Consider the following 17,035-nt stretch of genomic DNA (forward strand, 5'->3'; position numbering starts at 1 on the left):
CCCAAACTGTACAATACTCAAACTGTACAATACTCCCAAACTGTATAATATTCAAACTGTACAATACTCAAACTGTACAATACTCCCAAACTGTACAATACTCCCAAACTGTAGAATACCCAAACTGTACAATACTCAAACTGTACAATACTCCCAAACTGTATAATATTCAAACTGTACAATACCCAAACTGTACAATACTCAAACTGTACAATACTCCCAAACTGTAAAATATTCAAACTGTACAATACTCAAACTGTACAATACTTCCAAACTGTATAATATTCAAACTGTACAATACTCAAACTGTACAATACTCCCAAACTGTACAATACTCAAACTGTACAATACTCCCAAACTGTACAATGCTCCCAAACTGTATAATATTCAAACTGTACAATACTCAAACTGTACAATACTCAAACTGTACAATACTCCAAAACAGTACAATACCCAAACTGTACAATACTCAAACTGTACAATACTCCCAAACTGTATAATATTCAAACTGTACAATACTCCCAAACTGTACAATACTCAAACTGTATAATACTCCCAAACTGTACAATACCCAAACTGTATAATATTCAAACTGTACAATACCCAAACTGTACAATACTCAAACTGTACAATACTCCCAAACTGTACAATACCCAAACTGTACAATACTCAAACTGTACAATACTCCAAAACTGTACAATACTCAAACTGTATAATACTCAAATTGTACAATACTCAAACTGTACAATACTCCCAAACTGTAGAATACTCCCAAACTGTATAATACTCAAACTGTACAATACTCCCAAACTGTACAATACTCCCAAACTGTAGAATACCCAAACTGTACAATACTCAAACTGTACAATACTCCCAAACTGTACAAAACTCAAACTGTACAGTACTCCAAAGCAGCACAATACTCCGTGCAGTCTCCAAAACTGCAAGTGTGTGAGAGAGGGTATATATGTAATGTGAGTGTGTATGAGAAAGTGTGAGTGTGTAACAGTGTGTGTGAGTGTGTGACAGAGTGAGATTGTGTGGCAGTGAGAGTGTGTGAAAGCGAAAGAGAGTGAGAGGGTGTAACAGTGTGACTGTAAGAGAGTGTGACAGTTGGTGTGAGAATGTGTGATAGCGTGAGAGTGAGTGTGTGACAGTGTGAGAGAATGAGAGTGTGAAAGTGTGAGAGACTGAGAGTGCATGACAGTGGAGAGTGTGACAGTGTGAAACTAACTGTGTGGCAGTGTGAGAGAGGGTTGTGACAGTGTAAGGAGTGATTCTGTGAGTGACATTTTTATTATTAATTGAGCTTTCATTTAACTACTTAATACCAGTTACCCAACCTCTGGTATCACCCTGCTTTCTGTGCCCCTGTCTCTCTCCCCCTCTCCATTACTCTCTCTATCTTTCTCTCTCTCTCCACCTCCCCTTCTCTCCCTCTCTCTGCCTATCTCTCTCCCTCTATCTCTCCTTCTCTCTACCACACACACTCTCTGCCTAGCTCTCTTCCTCTCTGACACATATATTCTCTCTCTTCATCTCCGCTTCTCTCTGCCACGGACAATCACATGTTCTCTCTGTCTATCTCTAGCAGCCATCTCTCTCTCTCTCTGCCCCTGTCTGTCTCTCTCTCTCTGCCTATCTCTCCCATCTATCTCTCTGTTTATCTCTGTCTATCTCTCCCTCTGCTTTTCTCTCTCTCTGCCTGCCTCTCTCTGCCTCTCCCTTTCTCTCTCTCTTGCTCCCCACTCCTCCCTCTCAGCCTCCTCTCTCTCTCTCTCTCTCTCTCTCTCTCTCTCTCTCTCTCTCTCTCTCTCTCTCTCTCTCTCTCTCTCTCTCTCTCTCTCTCTCTGATCACACAAACCAACGAAAGGAGGATTTGTAAGCCATGAATCTGTGTGGGACAGGTGGTCACGGTGACACACAATGTTGTTGGTGGGGGGTGAGGGGTCGACAACCTCTGCACGCTTTGTTGTCATTACAGCGAACACCGGGCACAGACAAGGCCCACATTGACTGCCCAAGGGTGGGGTGAACTGCCCCGTTTGGACCGCTACAGTCCGTGTGAGGAAGGGGCTCCCACAGTGTGGTTGGGGTGAGTGAGATTTCTGGGATTTGGACCCAGCCATGGTGAACGAATGGGCGATACAATTACAAGGCGGGAGAACACGATGAACATAGGAAATTCTGCAGGTGCTGTAGAATCTTCCACAATGAACACAAAACGCAGGAGGTACTCAGCATGTTATCCATTTTAATTCCAATCCCCATTCCCATTCCAACATGTCGGCCCACAGCCTCCTCTGCAGCAACCATGAGGCCACTCTCAGGCTGGAGGAGCAATACCTCATATCCTGTCTCCAACCTGATGGCATGAACATCGAATTCCCTAACTTCTGAAAATTTCTTCCCCCCTCCTCCTCCTGTCTGTTTTTCTCGTTCCCCGTTCTGACTCCACTCTTACCTCTTCTCAACTCCTCCTCTACACATCCTCCACTTTCTCCCATAGTCTATTCTCCTCTCCCAACAGATTACTTCTCCTCCAGTCTTTTACCTATTATCCCCTCCCCCCCCAGCTTTTCACTTCAGCTCCATAGGTAATGGTCTTACCTATTACCTGCCAGCTTATCCTCCACCCATCCCGCACCCTCTTATTCGGGCCTTTGCCCGAAGTGCAACAGTTCATTCCTCTCCACAGATTCTGCCAGGCCTGCTGAGTTCCGAGACACAAGACATTCCGCAGCTGCTGGAAATCCACAGCAACACATAAAAACTGCCGGAGGAACTTCATCAAGACTGGAAAGGCGGAAGTCTGAAGCCAGAAGGTGAGCGTGGAGGGGGAAACTACAGGTGGTTTGTGTCCTCGGGACTTGAGACTTGCTGTCCTGGTCACGGATGGGAGAAGAGCCTGCTTTGAGAGGAGCACAGTGTAGCCACGGTTCGCTGGTGGTGGAGGGAGAGGGTGTTTAGGAGGAATGATTGGGGCGCAGAGCGAGCAGCTGCTCGGTAGCGGACCAAGCGCAGTTTATTGAGACGATGGAGCCGCACTTCCACAGGTGAGAGTCGTGTAGGTTTAGAAAGACTCTGCCTTTTCTTCTGCAACCCCGCGTCACTTACCGGCCGTGGTCTGGGACAAGCGCTGAGGACACGGGGTACTTCACCCGGGCGGTCGTGAACGCTGTGCGATCGTAGGTGAAACTCGTCAGTCCTGGGAGATGTGTCCCATTGTCCCGACTCTCCTCACCCATTCCGTCCCACCGTCCCTCACACCGTTCCTTCCCCCATCCGTTCCACCCGACATCCCCTCTCCACGGCGGTCAGGAAGCTGCCTGGGCCTGAGTGGTAATGGGACACAGACAACCAGGACGTGCCCCGAAAGTGACTGGTGGCATAATTCGGGTTACAGCTCTCGGGCAGCGTCAGGGTAGGGGTTGCGATCAGGCAGAAAACCCCGGGGAGGGGACACCCTCATATTCTTTACCCAGCCCATTGTCACAGGGACACAGGCTGGACGGAGAGCTCGGCGCTGGGCGACAGATCCCATCCCCGCTCCATCTCCCCCTCTGCAGAACCCCTGGGCTCCTGTTTGGTGATTTGAAAGGGCTGCTCCGAGAGTTCTAGCCGCACTCCAGCCGCATGCTCCTGATGCGTGGGCACCAAGTGCAGAAGCAGGTGTTTGGAAGCGGGTTGGAGGGTGGGGGGGGGGGGGGTCAGTCAGTAGAGTTCCTGGGTCAGCTGGGTGGGTAGATGCGCTCCCAGAAGGCCCGGCGCGAAGCCTCCTTTCCGCTCCTTGTCCGACTCTGACCGTGAGTCACACTCATACACAGGGCACGCACGTGTCACACAGAGCTGATACACGTCCCTCACACAAATTACTCATTGGTGTCCACACACACACACACACACACACACACCTGGCAGCGCTACAGATGTTTGTCAGCACTGGAAACGTGGTCTGTATCGCCACCCAGTGGTCATTGTTTCACTAACTAAATATCAAGTACTGTCCCTCCCCCCACGGTGAGTCCATCAACACCGTCTTTCCCGCATCCGTGAAATTCCCTCAGTACTGACCGCCCAACGTGTCGCTCCCTCAGTGCCGTTCCTTCCGCAGTGTGACGCTCCCTCAGTACCGACTCCCTACAGTGTGACCCTCCCTCAATACGCAGTGCGACGTTATCTCAGTATTCTCCCTCCCACAGTGTGACTCTCCCTCAGCACCACTACCTTCCACAGAGCAACGCTCCTTCACTAAGGTCCTTCCCATACAGTGATGTTCCCTCCCTACTGACTCTTCCACGATGTGACACTCACCCGGCACTGTCCCTCCAACAGTGCGATCTCTCTCCCTCCCTCAGTACCCCCCCCCCCACCTCTTCACAGTATGACGCTTCCTCAATACCGCCACTCCCAAAGTACTGGAGGAACACCCTCATTCTGGAGTGGGTGATGTCCCCTGGATTAAGTCCGAACATGCAACGACATCTGGCTGGCTGGAGGAGGAGGTTTATTGGTTGTGTGTGGAGCTTCCAACGAGCGGACAGGGTAACAGAGGCTGCGGAGAGTCCAGAGGCAGCGGGTGTGGGCTGTTCCAGAGCATGAGCTACAGCATGCTAGCAGTCTCCTCGCCGCCCACCTTCCCGTTCAGGTGGCAGTAGCCTGGGTGGGGCCCCCGGCTGCGCTCGGCGATGGCAGGAGACTGAGTGAGTGGCGTGCGGGGCCCCGAGGAGCAAGGTGAGGAGCTGGCTCCCGGCAGGAAGCGAGGTGTCCCGCAGCCGCCCGTGTCCCGCAACTGTGCCGAGCCCCTGTGGAAGAACGAGACCGCCCGGAAGTTAGGCCGCATGGCGTCTGTCATCCGCTCCAGGATCTGTACAAAAGTCGGCCGCGACCTCGGGCTCTGCTGCCAACATAGTTGCATCAGTTCGTGCCTGAGGGTGGAAAGAGGGGGACAGTTCTACTATTGGGACAGGCCCACCATCTCATCACACACACCTGAGATCAAATAGAGAGGGGAGCTCCTCTACACTGTCCCATCACACACTCCCGAGATCTGATACAGAGTGAAGCTCCCTCCACCCCGTCCCATCACACACTCCCGAGATCTGATACAGAGTGAAGCTCCCTCCACCCCGTCCCATCACACACTCCCGGGATCTGACACAGAGTGAAGCCCCCTCCACCCCGTCCCATCACACACTCCTAGGGTCAGACACAGAGTGAAGCTCCCTCCACCCCGTCTCATCACACACTCCTGGGGTCAGACACAGAGTGAGGCTCCCTCCACCCCGTCCCATCACACACTCCCGGGATCTGACACAGAGTGAAGCTCCCTCCACCCCGTCCCATCACACACTCCCGGGATCTGACACAGAGTGAAGCTCCCTCCACCCCGTCCCATCACACACTCCCGTGATCTGACACAGAGTGAAGCTCCCTCCACCCCGTCCTATCACACACTCCCGGGATCTGACACAGAGTGAAGCTCCCTCCACCCCGTCCCATCACACACTCCTGGGGTCAGAGATTGAGTGAAGGCCATTCGGTCCGTTCTGTCTGTGCTGATTCTGATTACAAATTAAACTAAGCCCGTTTGCCTGCACACAGTCTGTATCCATCCATTCCCTGCCGCTTCATATGCCTATTTAAAAATTTATTAAATACCCTGATTGTACCTGCGTCCACCACCGCCCCTACCAGAGTCTTCAGGCACCCTCCACTCAATGTGAACATTAAAAAAAAACTTGACTAGCTTTCCCTTAAACCTCCCACGCCGGAGAAAGAATAGGTGAGGGTGGAGATGTGGTGAAGAAGGAGAAGGGGGTTTCAGGAAGGATACACAGGGAGAAGATATGGATTGGAGGGGAGTGCTGTGGGAGTGAGTGGGAAGGAGGAAAGATTGAGACAACAGGAAGAGGGTAGAGAGTGAGTTTGCAGGAAGTAAGTGATAGGGGAGGGAAGGGGTAATGAGGTTGGAAGGGGAGTCTGGGGGAATACAGTAATTGGGTAAGCAGATAAAAGGGAGTTAACGGAGTGGAGAGGGAACAGAGGGAGTATTTAGGGTGCATGGGAGGGAGGGAGGGGTTAGAGGGGACTATGGAGGGTGTACTGGGGTGGTAGGGTGGATCTGGGGTACTTACAGTCTCTCGGGGCATTTAGTGGGCTTCCCCAGCGTGCCCCCATTCAGTACGAAGCGTAGGACCTGTTCGTTGGACATGCCCTGGTACGGCTGTTCTGCCAGAGTGGCGATCTCCCACAGCACAACCCCGAACGACCTGTGGGAGCAGAGACGTTTACCCACCGTTCCTCCTCCCGTCCCATACGCCCACGGTCCTTCCCGTTGCAAATGTCCTTTCTCACTTTAAGAAGGGAGGGAGGCAGAAGAAAGGAAATTATAGGCCTGACTTCAGTGGTTGGGAAGATGCTGGAGTCCATTATGGAGGATGTGGTTTCAGGATTCCTCGAGGATAAGGTAGGCCAACGTCAGCATGGTTTCCTTCAGGGGAAATCTTACCTGTCAAATCTGTTGGAATTCTTTGAGGAAATAACAGGCAGGACAGGCAAAGAAGACTCAGTGGATGTTGTTTACTTGGATTTTCAGAAGGGATTTGACAATGTTCCGGAAATGAGGCTGCTTAATAAGATAAGGGTCCGCGATATTACAGGAAAGGTATTAGCATGGACAGAAGATTAGCTGGTTGGCAGGAGGTAAGGAGTCGGAATAAAGGAGGTCTATTCTGGTGGGCTGCTGCTGCTCCATAGAGGTCAGTACTTTTCACTTTATGATGGAATTGATGGCTTTGTGGTCAAGTTTGCAGACAATACAGATAGCCTGCAGATAGGCAGATAGTGTTAAGGAGGTAGGGAGTCTGCAGAATGACTTGGACATATGGGGAGAATGGGCAAAGGAGTGGCAGATGTAATATAGTGCAGGGAAATATATGGTCAGACTCCTTGGTAGAAGGAGTAAAGGTACAGTCTATTTCTAAACAGATTTTTTTTTTGAAAATTCAAAAATCTGAGGTGCAAAGTGACATCGGAGACCTTAAACTTAACTTGCGGGGTGGTCGATGGTCAGGAAGGTAAATGCAATGTTAACATTCATTTCGAGAGGACTCGATAGAAGAGAAAGGATTTGATGCAGAGACTTTATAAGGCACTGGTCAGTCCACACTTGGCAGAATTGTGAGCAGTTTTCGGCCCCTCATCTAAGCATTGGGGAGGAGGTTCACAAGAATAATACTGAGAACTAAGGGCTAGCGAACAAGGAGCGTTTGTTTGATGGCTCTGGGCCTGGACTCGCTGCAGTTTAGAAGAACGAGGGGTGATCTCATTGAAACCTATCAAATATCGAAAGGCCTCGACAGAGCGGATATTGGGAGGATGTTTCCAGTAGTGGGCGAGTCTAGGACCAAAGCGCACAGCCTCAGAATAGAGGGGCGTCGGTGAAATGGCGGCGCGTTCGGACACACCAGCTACTACGTGGCTAACCAAAGTTGTTATTGCCGTCTTAAAATGTATTTGTTGCGATAGCATGACCCTGTTGGACATTCGTAATGTGAAAATGCTGTAAGTCCGATTCGCTGTTTTATTGGCGAACGGCTGGGGAGCAGCGTGGCCTGGCTCGTAGCGATGGCTGGGCCTCAAATCGCGGGGTCGCCAGTTTGCAGCCGCTCAGGAAAGAGACGTTCAAGTTTGGGCGCTGAAGATGAGTGCTGGAAGCGGTGTGGTGCAGCGTCCATGCTACTCTCCACTGCAGTGTGTGTGCGTGTGCGTGTGCGTGTGCGTGTGCGTGTGTGTGTGTGTGAGAGAGAGAGAGAGAGAGAGAGAGAGAGAGAGAGAGAGAGAGAGAGAGAGAGAGAGAGACTATATTCTGTATTTTACTGCTATCTTGCATGTGATATGTGTGGCTCGTGCTGTAAATGACTGCGCCTAGGATTAACGCTGTTTCGTCGTGCTGTATTCATGTATGGTTAAATTAGAATAGAACTTGAACTTCAACTTCAACTTGAACGTCCATTTAGAACAAAGATGAGGATGAATTTCTTTAGATAAAGGGTGGTGAATATGTGGAATTGATAGCCACAGATGGCTGTGGAGGCCACGTTATTGAGTGTATTTAAAGTGTGTGTTGATAGATTCTTAGTTAGAACTTCAAAGATTACGGGAGAAAGACATGAGAATAGGGTTGAGAGGGACAATACATCAGCTACGATGGCATGGCAGAGCAGACGCAATGGGCCGAGTGGCCGAATAGTGCTCCTTTGTCTTGTGGTCCCCAGTCCCTAAACACATACTCACCTCACACCTCCGTTCCCAGCCATTCAGCCCCTCCCAACGCCCGATCCCTCTGCCCTGACCCCCACCCACACCTACATGTGAATGGAAGGGTTGGGTGCATTGGGAGTGCGGTCGCTGGGAGTGAATGGAGGGGCGTTGGGTTCAATCAGAGTGTGGACGTTGGATGTAGATGGGAAGGGATTGGGTCCACTGGGTCTGTGACGGTGACAGTGAATGGAAGAAATTGGGCTCATTCAGAACTCGGATGTTGGCAGTGAATGGGAAGGGGTTGGGTCTATTGGAAGTCTGGACAGTGGGTGTGATGGAGACAGGAGTTTGTGTCACTGTGAATGGGAAATGGTCGGGTCCGAAGTGAGAATTCCAGATTCCGGTTCTGCTCCTTGTATTACCACCATCCCTCCTCCGGCTCCCGCCCCGCGCCGTCACACCCACAGGGGGAGCGTCTCACCAGACATCGGTGTGTGGGCTGAAGATCCCGTCTTTGAGGGATTCCGGGGCCATCCAGCGCACGGGGAGCAGCCCCTTACCCCCTTTCCGGTAATAATCCGTCTCGTAAATGTCCCGCGTCATCCCGAAATCTGCAAGGGAGATGCGTTAGTGAGGGAGCCGCTGGTCTCGGGCTAGAGGCTGGGTTGGATCTCACCCAGGGCGCACAACCCCTTCACCTGGCGCTGCCAAGGAATCTCACCCTTGACCCCCTCTCCTTCTCCGTGACCACCCTCCAGGCCCTAACCACGCCCCGTCTCTGTAACTCCCTCTGGCCCCTCCCGATCTCTGTTGACCCCCCCCCCCCCCTTGGCTCTGGGCCGATTCCAGTCAGCGCTGGTAGGGCCGGAGCGGAATTCCCGCTGCCAAAGACAGGCTTGTTGGAAGTTGGATCGGACAGGAGTTGTAACTTTTCCCCTCCCCAGTCCCTGGGCAGGTCAACCAATGGCAGGCCGGGGATCTGGATAGCGAGATCGTGCCCATCGTGATTGGTTGGAGCCAATAGCCTGCAACTATTATAGTGGGAGGCAGTACCCGCCCCCACCTCCGATCTTGACAGTAAGGTCCTCGGACACCATGCAGTTGCGAGCCGCCAGGTCCCGGTGCACAAACTTATTGGCGTTGAGGTAGGCCATCCCGTCAGCGATCTCGCCCGCCATCTGCATCATGTCTTTCAGCGTGGGAGGCGAGAAACTCTGGTCGTTCTGTCGGGGGGAACAAGGAGGCAGCGTCAGGGTGTGGGTCGGGGTGGGGGATTCAGTCTGTTGCCTGCGGGCCGACCCCCGATACCCACATTCTCGCTTCCTCGCCTCTGGTGCGGAGAGAGGGAGTCTGTATACTTTCCGCGCTTTCGGGTCGTTACGGGGTTGGGGGCGCGAAATGATGGAGAGAGGGGTGAGGGAGGACGGATCAGTGACGGTAGGGAATGGAAACCTCACTCTCAGTAACGGGATTCTACAGCCATCCGACCACCTAGAGTTGCCGGCCGAGGTCTGGAGCTCTTATTGGGCGCAGTGCTGATGATCCCGAGATCAGGTTTTGTCCCGAGAGCGCATAGGAACAGTTTGGATCGGCAAGGAGTTACCGCCCCCTCCCCTCCCGTCTCGAGTGGTGATTGAGGGGGGGACACCCTAACTGTTTCCCCCAAGCATCGAGGTTGCGTGGTCTCATCGCAAGGAGTTGGACTGCTGGAGGCGCTGGATGCAGTTGTGGAACTGGCGGCTGGCCACGACTAGCAGGGTAGATGTGAATTCTTAGAGCGCGGAGGGTTGGCGGGGCCGGGAGTTGGGCGCTTGGTGTCAGGTGGGACTCGGGGCTGGGCTCCGGGTGTCAGGCGGTACAGGTACCTCTGTGCTCCGCCGCAGCGAACGGAGGTGGCTCTTGAGATCTCCCCGGGTCATGAGCTCCATGATGACGAGGGTGGGCTGTCCCCTCGACACAACCCCCAGCAGACGCACCTACACAGGAAAAGCACAGACTGAGATGCCGTCATCCTTACCCTCGCCCACCCGACTCCCCTATATCCTAACACCCCTACACTAACTCAAACCGACACCAACGCCACAACGTTCCTGCACCCGATCTTTGCAACAACCCATGCGACTACACACCAACATCCCGACACTGCTAAACCCCAACAGACTGGCTCCCCTAAACGCCGACACACGTAAACCCCTTCACCCATCTCCCCAATACCCGTGCACCGCCACAGCACGACACCCTACTCCCTAACGCACCAACAACCAACCCCACAATACCACACGTAACCCTTAGCAACACACTAGAGACTGGAACTGTAAATACACACGCCTCTCCCACATACACTCACACAGACAAACATTCACACACTTTATACAGACACACATTCAGACAGATCGCACACAAACGCATCCACCCTCACACACACACACACACACACACACACACACACACACACACACACACACGCACGCACGCACGCACACACACACACTCACACACACACACACACACACGCACGCACGCACACACACACACACACACTCACACACACACACACACACACACACTCACAGGCAAGCTCACACAGGGTTGGACGAGCCCCACTATGCTCACTAGTCTGTGCCGACACTAATCCCCGCGCCCACCTCCTCACTCGGAGTCTGAGGGGCGCGTGGATAGGACCCTCCCCATGAGCCCGGCCGGCCGGACAGTCGGACAAACAGTGTTACCACGTGGTAGCAGTCGAAGGCCTTCATCACGGACGCCTCCTTGAGGAACTCGATGCGCTCCCGCCTGCTTGCCGACTCGTTGACCGTCTTCAGCGCCACGCGGGTCTCGGTCTGGCCCGTCGTCGCCAGCCGGGCGATGCCCTCGTACACCATACCGAAGGATCCCTGGCCCAACTCCTTAATAATGGTAATTGTCTCCCGCGGGACTTCCCACTCGTCCGCCACGTACACTGCCAAGAGTTAGGGGCACCCGTTACACCGGGGTCAGGGTAAGGGGGACCAGAGTACACCCGGGGAACAAGTACAGAGTGAAGTGGACAGATTATACCAGCGTGAGTGACAAGGGGAGAGAGGAGGTTGGGGTTATTACACGCAGGGTGTGGGAGAGAGGGCACAGGTTACATGGGCGGAGGATGAGAGACAGTGTGGGACAGATTAAACTGAGGAGCGAGAGAGACGTTTTGAAGCGGTTGGGATGGGAGTGAACTTCAAGGCGTGGAGTACAGCAGGCAGACAGTCCAGCTCTTATGACGGGCACCGGGCTTCTGCTCCATATCGGCCCCTCTTGTAACTCTTTCTCTGCCCCTGCCCTCTCCCGTCTCCCTACTCCCCTCCTCCTCTCCGACTCCCCACTCCCACCTCCACTGTTCCATCTCATTCCCGCCTCTTCCCACTCCCTTCCGCACTCCCTCTGCTCCCCACTCTTGAGCACCGGTAGCCCCTCCCCCACTCCCCCCTCCCTTTTCCCCTAGGGCTGGGGATGAATTTCCATCCGTCCATCCAGCCACGGACGCCACAGGAGGGGGTGCTTCCTCACCGGCACTCTGCCCATCCCTCCCTCCCCGTCCCTGCCCCTCCATCCGCTCTGAAACCATGTAGTCAGTCCTGGGGATTAACCCCTTCAGCCCCGAACTGCGCAAAGGGTTTGGCTGGGGTCACGGGTCGCCGGTCACCGTACCACCCCACCGGCCGGTTCTCGACCGAGCTGCGCTCTCACTCACTGTCGGCTGCGTTGAAGTACTCAGGATTCACTGACATATATAGGGTGCCGTTGAGGAATCCGTTAATCCTGTGGAAGGGGAGAGAGAGAGACGGGGAGCGCTTTAAACCACAGGAGGAGGAGGGTGTGATTAATACTGTCCTACATGGAAAGACAGGGTAGAACCGTCCACCAGTTACGGTGGTCCCCCCCCCGCTAACTGACCCCAACAGGGTAGACATCCATCCTTACCGCACCTCCCACAGCGCAGAGATCCCTTCTCACACCCCCCCCCCCACAGCGCAGAGATCCCTCCTCACCGTCCCCTCTCAAAGTGGTCCATCATCACCACCTCTCCTACAGCGCAGAGATCCCTCCTCACTGCCCCCTCACAAAGTGGAGACCCTCCCTCTGCGTCCCTCCCACAGCTCAGAGATTCTTCCATACCGCAGCCCCTCACTGTCCCCCACAAGGCGGAGATCAATCATCACCGGCCCTCCTACAGCATAGAGATCACTCCTCTGCCCCTCTCATAATGTGGACACCCCTCCGCACCGCACCGCACCTCCCGCAGCGCAGATACAGTGGTGCTAGAAACTTGGTGCACCCTGAAGAATGTTCTATGATTCTGCATAAAAATGTGATCAGGTCTTCACGTAAGTCCTAAAACTAGATAAAGAGAACCCAATTAAATAAGTAACACAAAACATTATACTTCGTCATTTATTTATCGAGAAAAAAGATCCAATATTACATCTATTTGTTGGAAAAGGGTTGTGAACCTCTGGGATAATGCCTTCTACAAAAGCTATTTGGTGTCAGGTGTTCCAATCAATGAGATGAGATTGGAGGTGTGGGTTGTCGATGGGGTCTTGTCCTATAAAAAAAAGTCAGGTTACTGACAGATCCTGCTCTTCTCGAGAAAGATCTGTTTACGTGTACCATGCCTCGGTCAAAACAACTTTCAGAAGACCTTAGAAGAAGAATTGTAGAGATGCATGAAGCTGGTAAAAGCTACAAGAGCATTTCTAAAGACCTGAGTGTTCACCAGTTCACAGTAAGAGAAATTGTCTACAAATGGAGGAAATTCAGTACTGTTGCTACTTTCCCTCGGAGCGGGCATCCTGCAAAGATCACACCAAGAGCACAACGTGCAATGCTGAAGGATATGAAAAAGGACCCAAGGGTAACAGCAAAAGACCTGCAGATATCTCGAGAACTTGATAAAGTTTCTGTTCACGTCTGCACTATAAGAAAAGCACTAAACAAGAATGGTGTTCATTGAAGGACCCCATGCAGGAAACCACTGCTCTCCAACAAAAACCATCATTGTACGTCTCAAGCTTGCAAAAGGTCCCCTGGGTGTTCTACAACGCTTCTGGGAAAATGTTCAGTGGACAGATGAGTCAAAAGTTGAACTTTTTTACAGAACTGCACATTTCTAAGTTTGGAGGGAAAAGGGCACTGCACACCAACACCAAACCCTCATCTCAACTGTGACGAATTGTGGAAGGAGCATCATGGTTCGGGGCTGCTTTGCTGCCTTAGAGCCTGGACAGCTTGCTATCGTTTAGGAAACAATGAATTCAAAATTGTATCAAGACATTTTACAGGAGAACGTCAGGGTAGCAGTTTGCCACCTGAAGCTTAATAAAAGCTGGAAAGTGCAACAAGACACTGATCCGAAAGACAAGAGTGAATCAACAACAGAAAAATTTAAAAAGAAGAAATTTCGCGTTTTGGAATGTTAGAGTCAAACTCCTGACCTTAATCCTTAAAAATGTTGCGGAAGGACCTGGATTCATCCAAACCAATGTGCAGTACTGATCAACAGTTACTGGAAATGTTTGTTTGAAGTTATTGCTGTACAAAGGGTCACACCAGTTACTGAAAGCAAAGGTTCACGTACTTTTTCCAACAAAATTATGTAATATTGGATTATTGTTCTCAATAAATAAATTAACAAGTATAATATATTTGTGTTATTTATTTAATTGTGTTCTCTTTATCTAGTTTTAGGATTTACATGGACTTGATCACATTTTGGGTTATATTTATGCAGAAACAGCGAAAATTCTACAGGGCTAACAAACTTTCTAGCACCACTCTATTGCTCCGCACTGGCCCCCACAACACGAAGAATTCTTCTCACCGCACCTCCCACAGGATGGAAACACCTCCCTCCTCATCGCCCCTCCAACTGTGCAGGGATACCTCCTCAGCGCCCTTCCCGCATGGGGCTCCCTGCGCAATGACACTACCACAGTATGACTTTCCCTCAAAGGGTCAGCATAGACTGAAGATGCAGGTGGGTAGGGAAAGTGAAGGTCCCAGTAGCGGATGTAGATCACGGTTTAGGATGGAGGTGTGTGGTGAGGGTAGGGATCCTCCTGCTTGGGGTTAGTGGTTCCCAGCTGTGGGTGGGATTGTGCTAGGAGAGGGCGGGTTCCCGCTTTGGGTACAGTTCCCTGGTGTGGGTTGGGATGCTGGTTGTGGGTGTGGGTGTGCCGGGAGTGTGGGCTCCCAGTTGTGAGTGGGTGTGTGCTGGGAGGTTCGGATTCCCAGCTCTGTGTAAAGGTCCTGGTTGTGGATGTGAGCGCGCTAAGAGGATAGGGATCCCGGCTCTACGTGGGGACGCAGGTTGTGTGTGGGGTTGCGGCGGGAGAGTGGAGCTCCCATTTTGGGGTAGAAATGTGCTGGGAGGGTGGGGTTCCTGATTGTGCGGATCACGGCTGTGGGTGGGAATGTGGATCCCGGTTGTGGATGGGAGCCCTGATTATAGGTGGAGGTCTGGATTCCGGTTGTGGATGGGAGTGTGCCAGGAAGGTGGGTGACCCCGCTGGGGATGGAACGGTACCGTTCACCTCTTCTTGTTGTAGATGTAAACGACGAGGGCCAGAAGCAGGACGGCGATCAGTAGGGCCACAGGCATCAGAGTCAGTACCGTCAAGAAATCCTCGTACTTCTGCTCAACTGGGGGGGGGGGGGGGGAGCAAAGTGTCAGACACCCCGCGGCCAAAGTCCTGGAATATCAACGTGGGTCCCTCCCTCTCCTACTCACCACCACCCTCCCTCACCAACTCACCCCCACCCTCACCATTAAACTCACGCCTCCACCTCATCCCCATCCTCACCTTCTCCCTCTCCATCAACTCACCCATCCTTACCTTCCCCTTCCTTCAACTCACCCCACTATCACCCTCCCCCTCCAACTCACCCCACCCTCACTATCGCGCCCCACCTCTAACAACCCTATCCTCACCTTCCACCTCCTCCAACTCAATCCCACCCTCAACCCTCCAATTCATCTTCCCTCTACAACTCACCCCACCCTCACTATCACCCCCTTCTACTGAATCCCACCCTCACCCTCACCCCACTATCACACTCCTCCTCCAATTCACCCCCATCCTCACCATCAACCTCCCTCACCAACAATCCCACCCTCCCTTTCCACCTGCCCTTCAACTCAGCCAGCCTCACCATCACCCACCCACTCGCCCCCACCCTCACTATTACGCTCCCTCTCTCGGGCCCTCACTGACACACTCCCTCAGTACAACACAGACTCCCTTTCCCACCCCAGGACTGTCCCTTTGTTCCTCTCCTACCCTCGCCTTGATAACACACAGTCGACCCAGCGTGACTCTCTCGCTTCCCGTCTTGTCCTTTTCTCCCAGTATTTTATTTTTGTTTAGAAATACAGCGCGGAAGTGCGCTGCCCAGCACTAGCCTAATCACAGAACAATTTACAATGACCAAATTAACCTAAATTTAACCAGAGTTTAACCAGAATTTGACCAGAGTTTCCGGTCGACTCTGGACTGTGGGAAGAAAGTGAAGCAGAACGTAGAAATCCTGGCGGTCGCAGTAAGGATGTACAAACTCCTTCCAGAGAGCGCCGGAAATGAACTCCAACCTCTGACCTGTATTGGTGTCTCGTTAACCGCCATGCTACCATGGTGCCGTCCCTCTGTCTCTTACTCTCTTCCCATTCCCTGCATCTCTCCCCTCCCTTCTCTCAGTCTCTGGTCTCTCTGTGTCTTCTTCCTGTATCATACCTCTGCCCCACCATTTCACACTCCCCCATCTGGGATTCTCCGCCCCCACCACTGTATCACAACTACTCTCCCCAATCCAGCATCGTGTCACCCCAATTGCATTTTCCCCACTGTATCACGCCTCCTTTCCCCCTCCCCCACCATATTACACCTATATCTCCCCCTTCTCCCCCCCATCGCATCACATCCTTCTACTTCCCCTGCACCATATAACACCCTGTCACCCTCCCCACTATATTACACCCCTCCCCTCCGTCCCCAACCATAGTACTTCCCTCTTCACCCTCCCCCACCGTATCACATCCCTCTCCTCTCTCCCAGAAACCCCTCGTCCATTCCCTCCAGCACATCACACCCACACACTACCTTCTGGACCGTGTCCTAGTACCTCCGCACTCAACCTCTTGCCTTATCTTATCACAAGCCCTCTCCCCCTCCTGCATCATATCACTCCCTTTCCTTTTCTCACCACTGCATCACAGCCCTCTCCTCCCGTCCCCACCATGTCACGTACACTCACCCCACTCCCGCTGTATCACTGGTTTTCTCCCCATCGCATCACAACCCCCTCGCCCACCACCCACCCTATTACACTTCTCTTCCATTACCGCTACTGTCTCACACCCCTCTCTTCCCTCCCCACCCTATCACAATCCTTCTCTTCCTCCCCCATCTTTTTATACCCCTCACTGAACCATAGCTCATCCCCTCCCCCACCGCGGGACGAAGTAGCCGGTGCCCTGACCGGCGTAGTACTCACGGGGCAGGGCGGGGATGTAGAAGGTGATGGGCTCGGTCCAAGAGCCGTTGCCGGCCAGCGAGGTGGTGTGCACTGTGGCCGTGTGGTTCCCCGGTTGTAACCGGCTGATCCGCGCCCCTCCGTACCGCTGGTACACATGGCGGGGCACGCACTGGTGGAACTCCTGTGGAAGTGAGATAGGGGGGTGGTAGACCGCAGTCAACAACAATAGCCGGTGGGGGAGAGGGACACCAGGAGTCAG

At 52.7% G+C, this 17,035-nt stretch overlaps 1 protein-coding gene across 1 annotated transcript in view; it reads right to left on the reverse strand.

Moving 5' to 3' along the window:
• Positions 1–4,510: 4,510 nt before the first annotated feature.
• LOC140735854 (insulin receptor-related protein-like) overlaps positions 4,511–17,035 on the reverse strand; it is a 38,116-nt gene continuing 25,591 nt past the window's right edge. The window contains exons 14-22 of the mRNA XM_073061390.1: positions 16,795–16,957; positions 14,838–14,946; positions 11,996–12,063; positions 10,995–11,224; positions 10,131–10,241; positions 9,329–9,488; positions 8,747–8,876; positions 6,138–6,272; positions 4,511–4,928 (exon numbers count right to left, since the gene is read on the reverse strand). Coding sequence (XP_072917491.1) covers positions 4,604–4,928; positions 6,138–6,272; positions 8,747–8,876; positions 9,329–9,488; positions 10,131–10,241; positions 10,995–11,224; positions 11,996–12,063; positions 14,838–14,946; positions 16,795–16,957 — 1,431 coding nt within the window. The 3' untranslated portion in view covers positions 4,511–4,603. The remainder of the gene's footprint in view (positions 4,929–6,137; positions 6,273–8,746; positions 8,877–9,328; positions 9,489–10,130; positions 10,242–10,994; positions 11,225–11,995; positions 12,064–14,837; positions 14,947–16,794; positions 16,958–17,035) is intronic.

Source organism: Hemitrygon akajei, chromosome 11, assembly GCF_048418815.1.
Source record: "Hemitrygon akajei chromosome 11, sHemAka1.3, whole genome shotgun sequence".
Lineage (NCBI taxonomy): Eukaryota > Metazoa > Chordata > Chondrichthyes > Myliobatiformes > Dasyatidae > Hemitrygon > Hemitrygon akajei.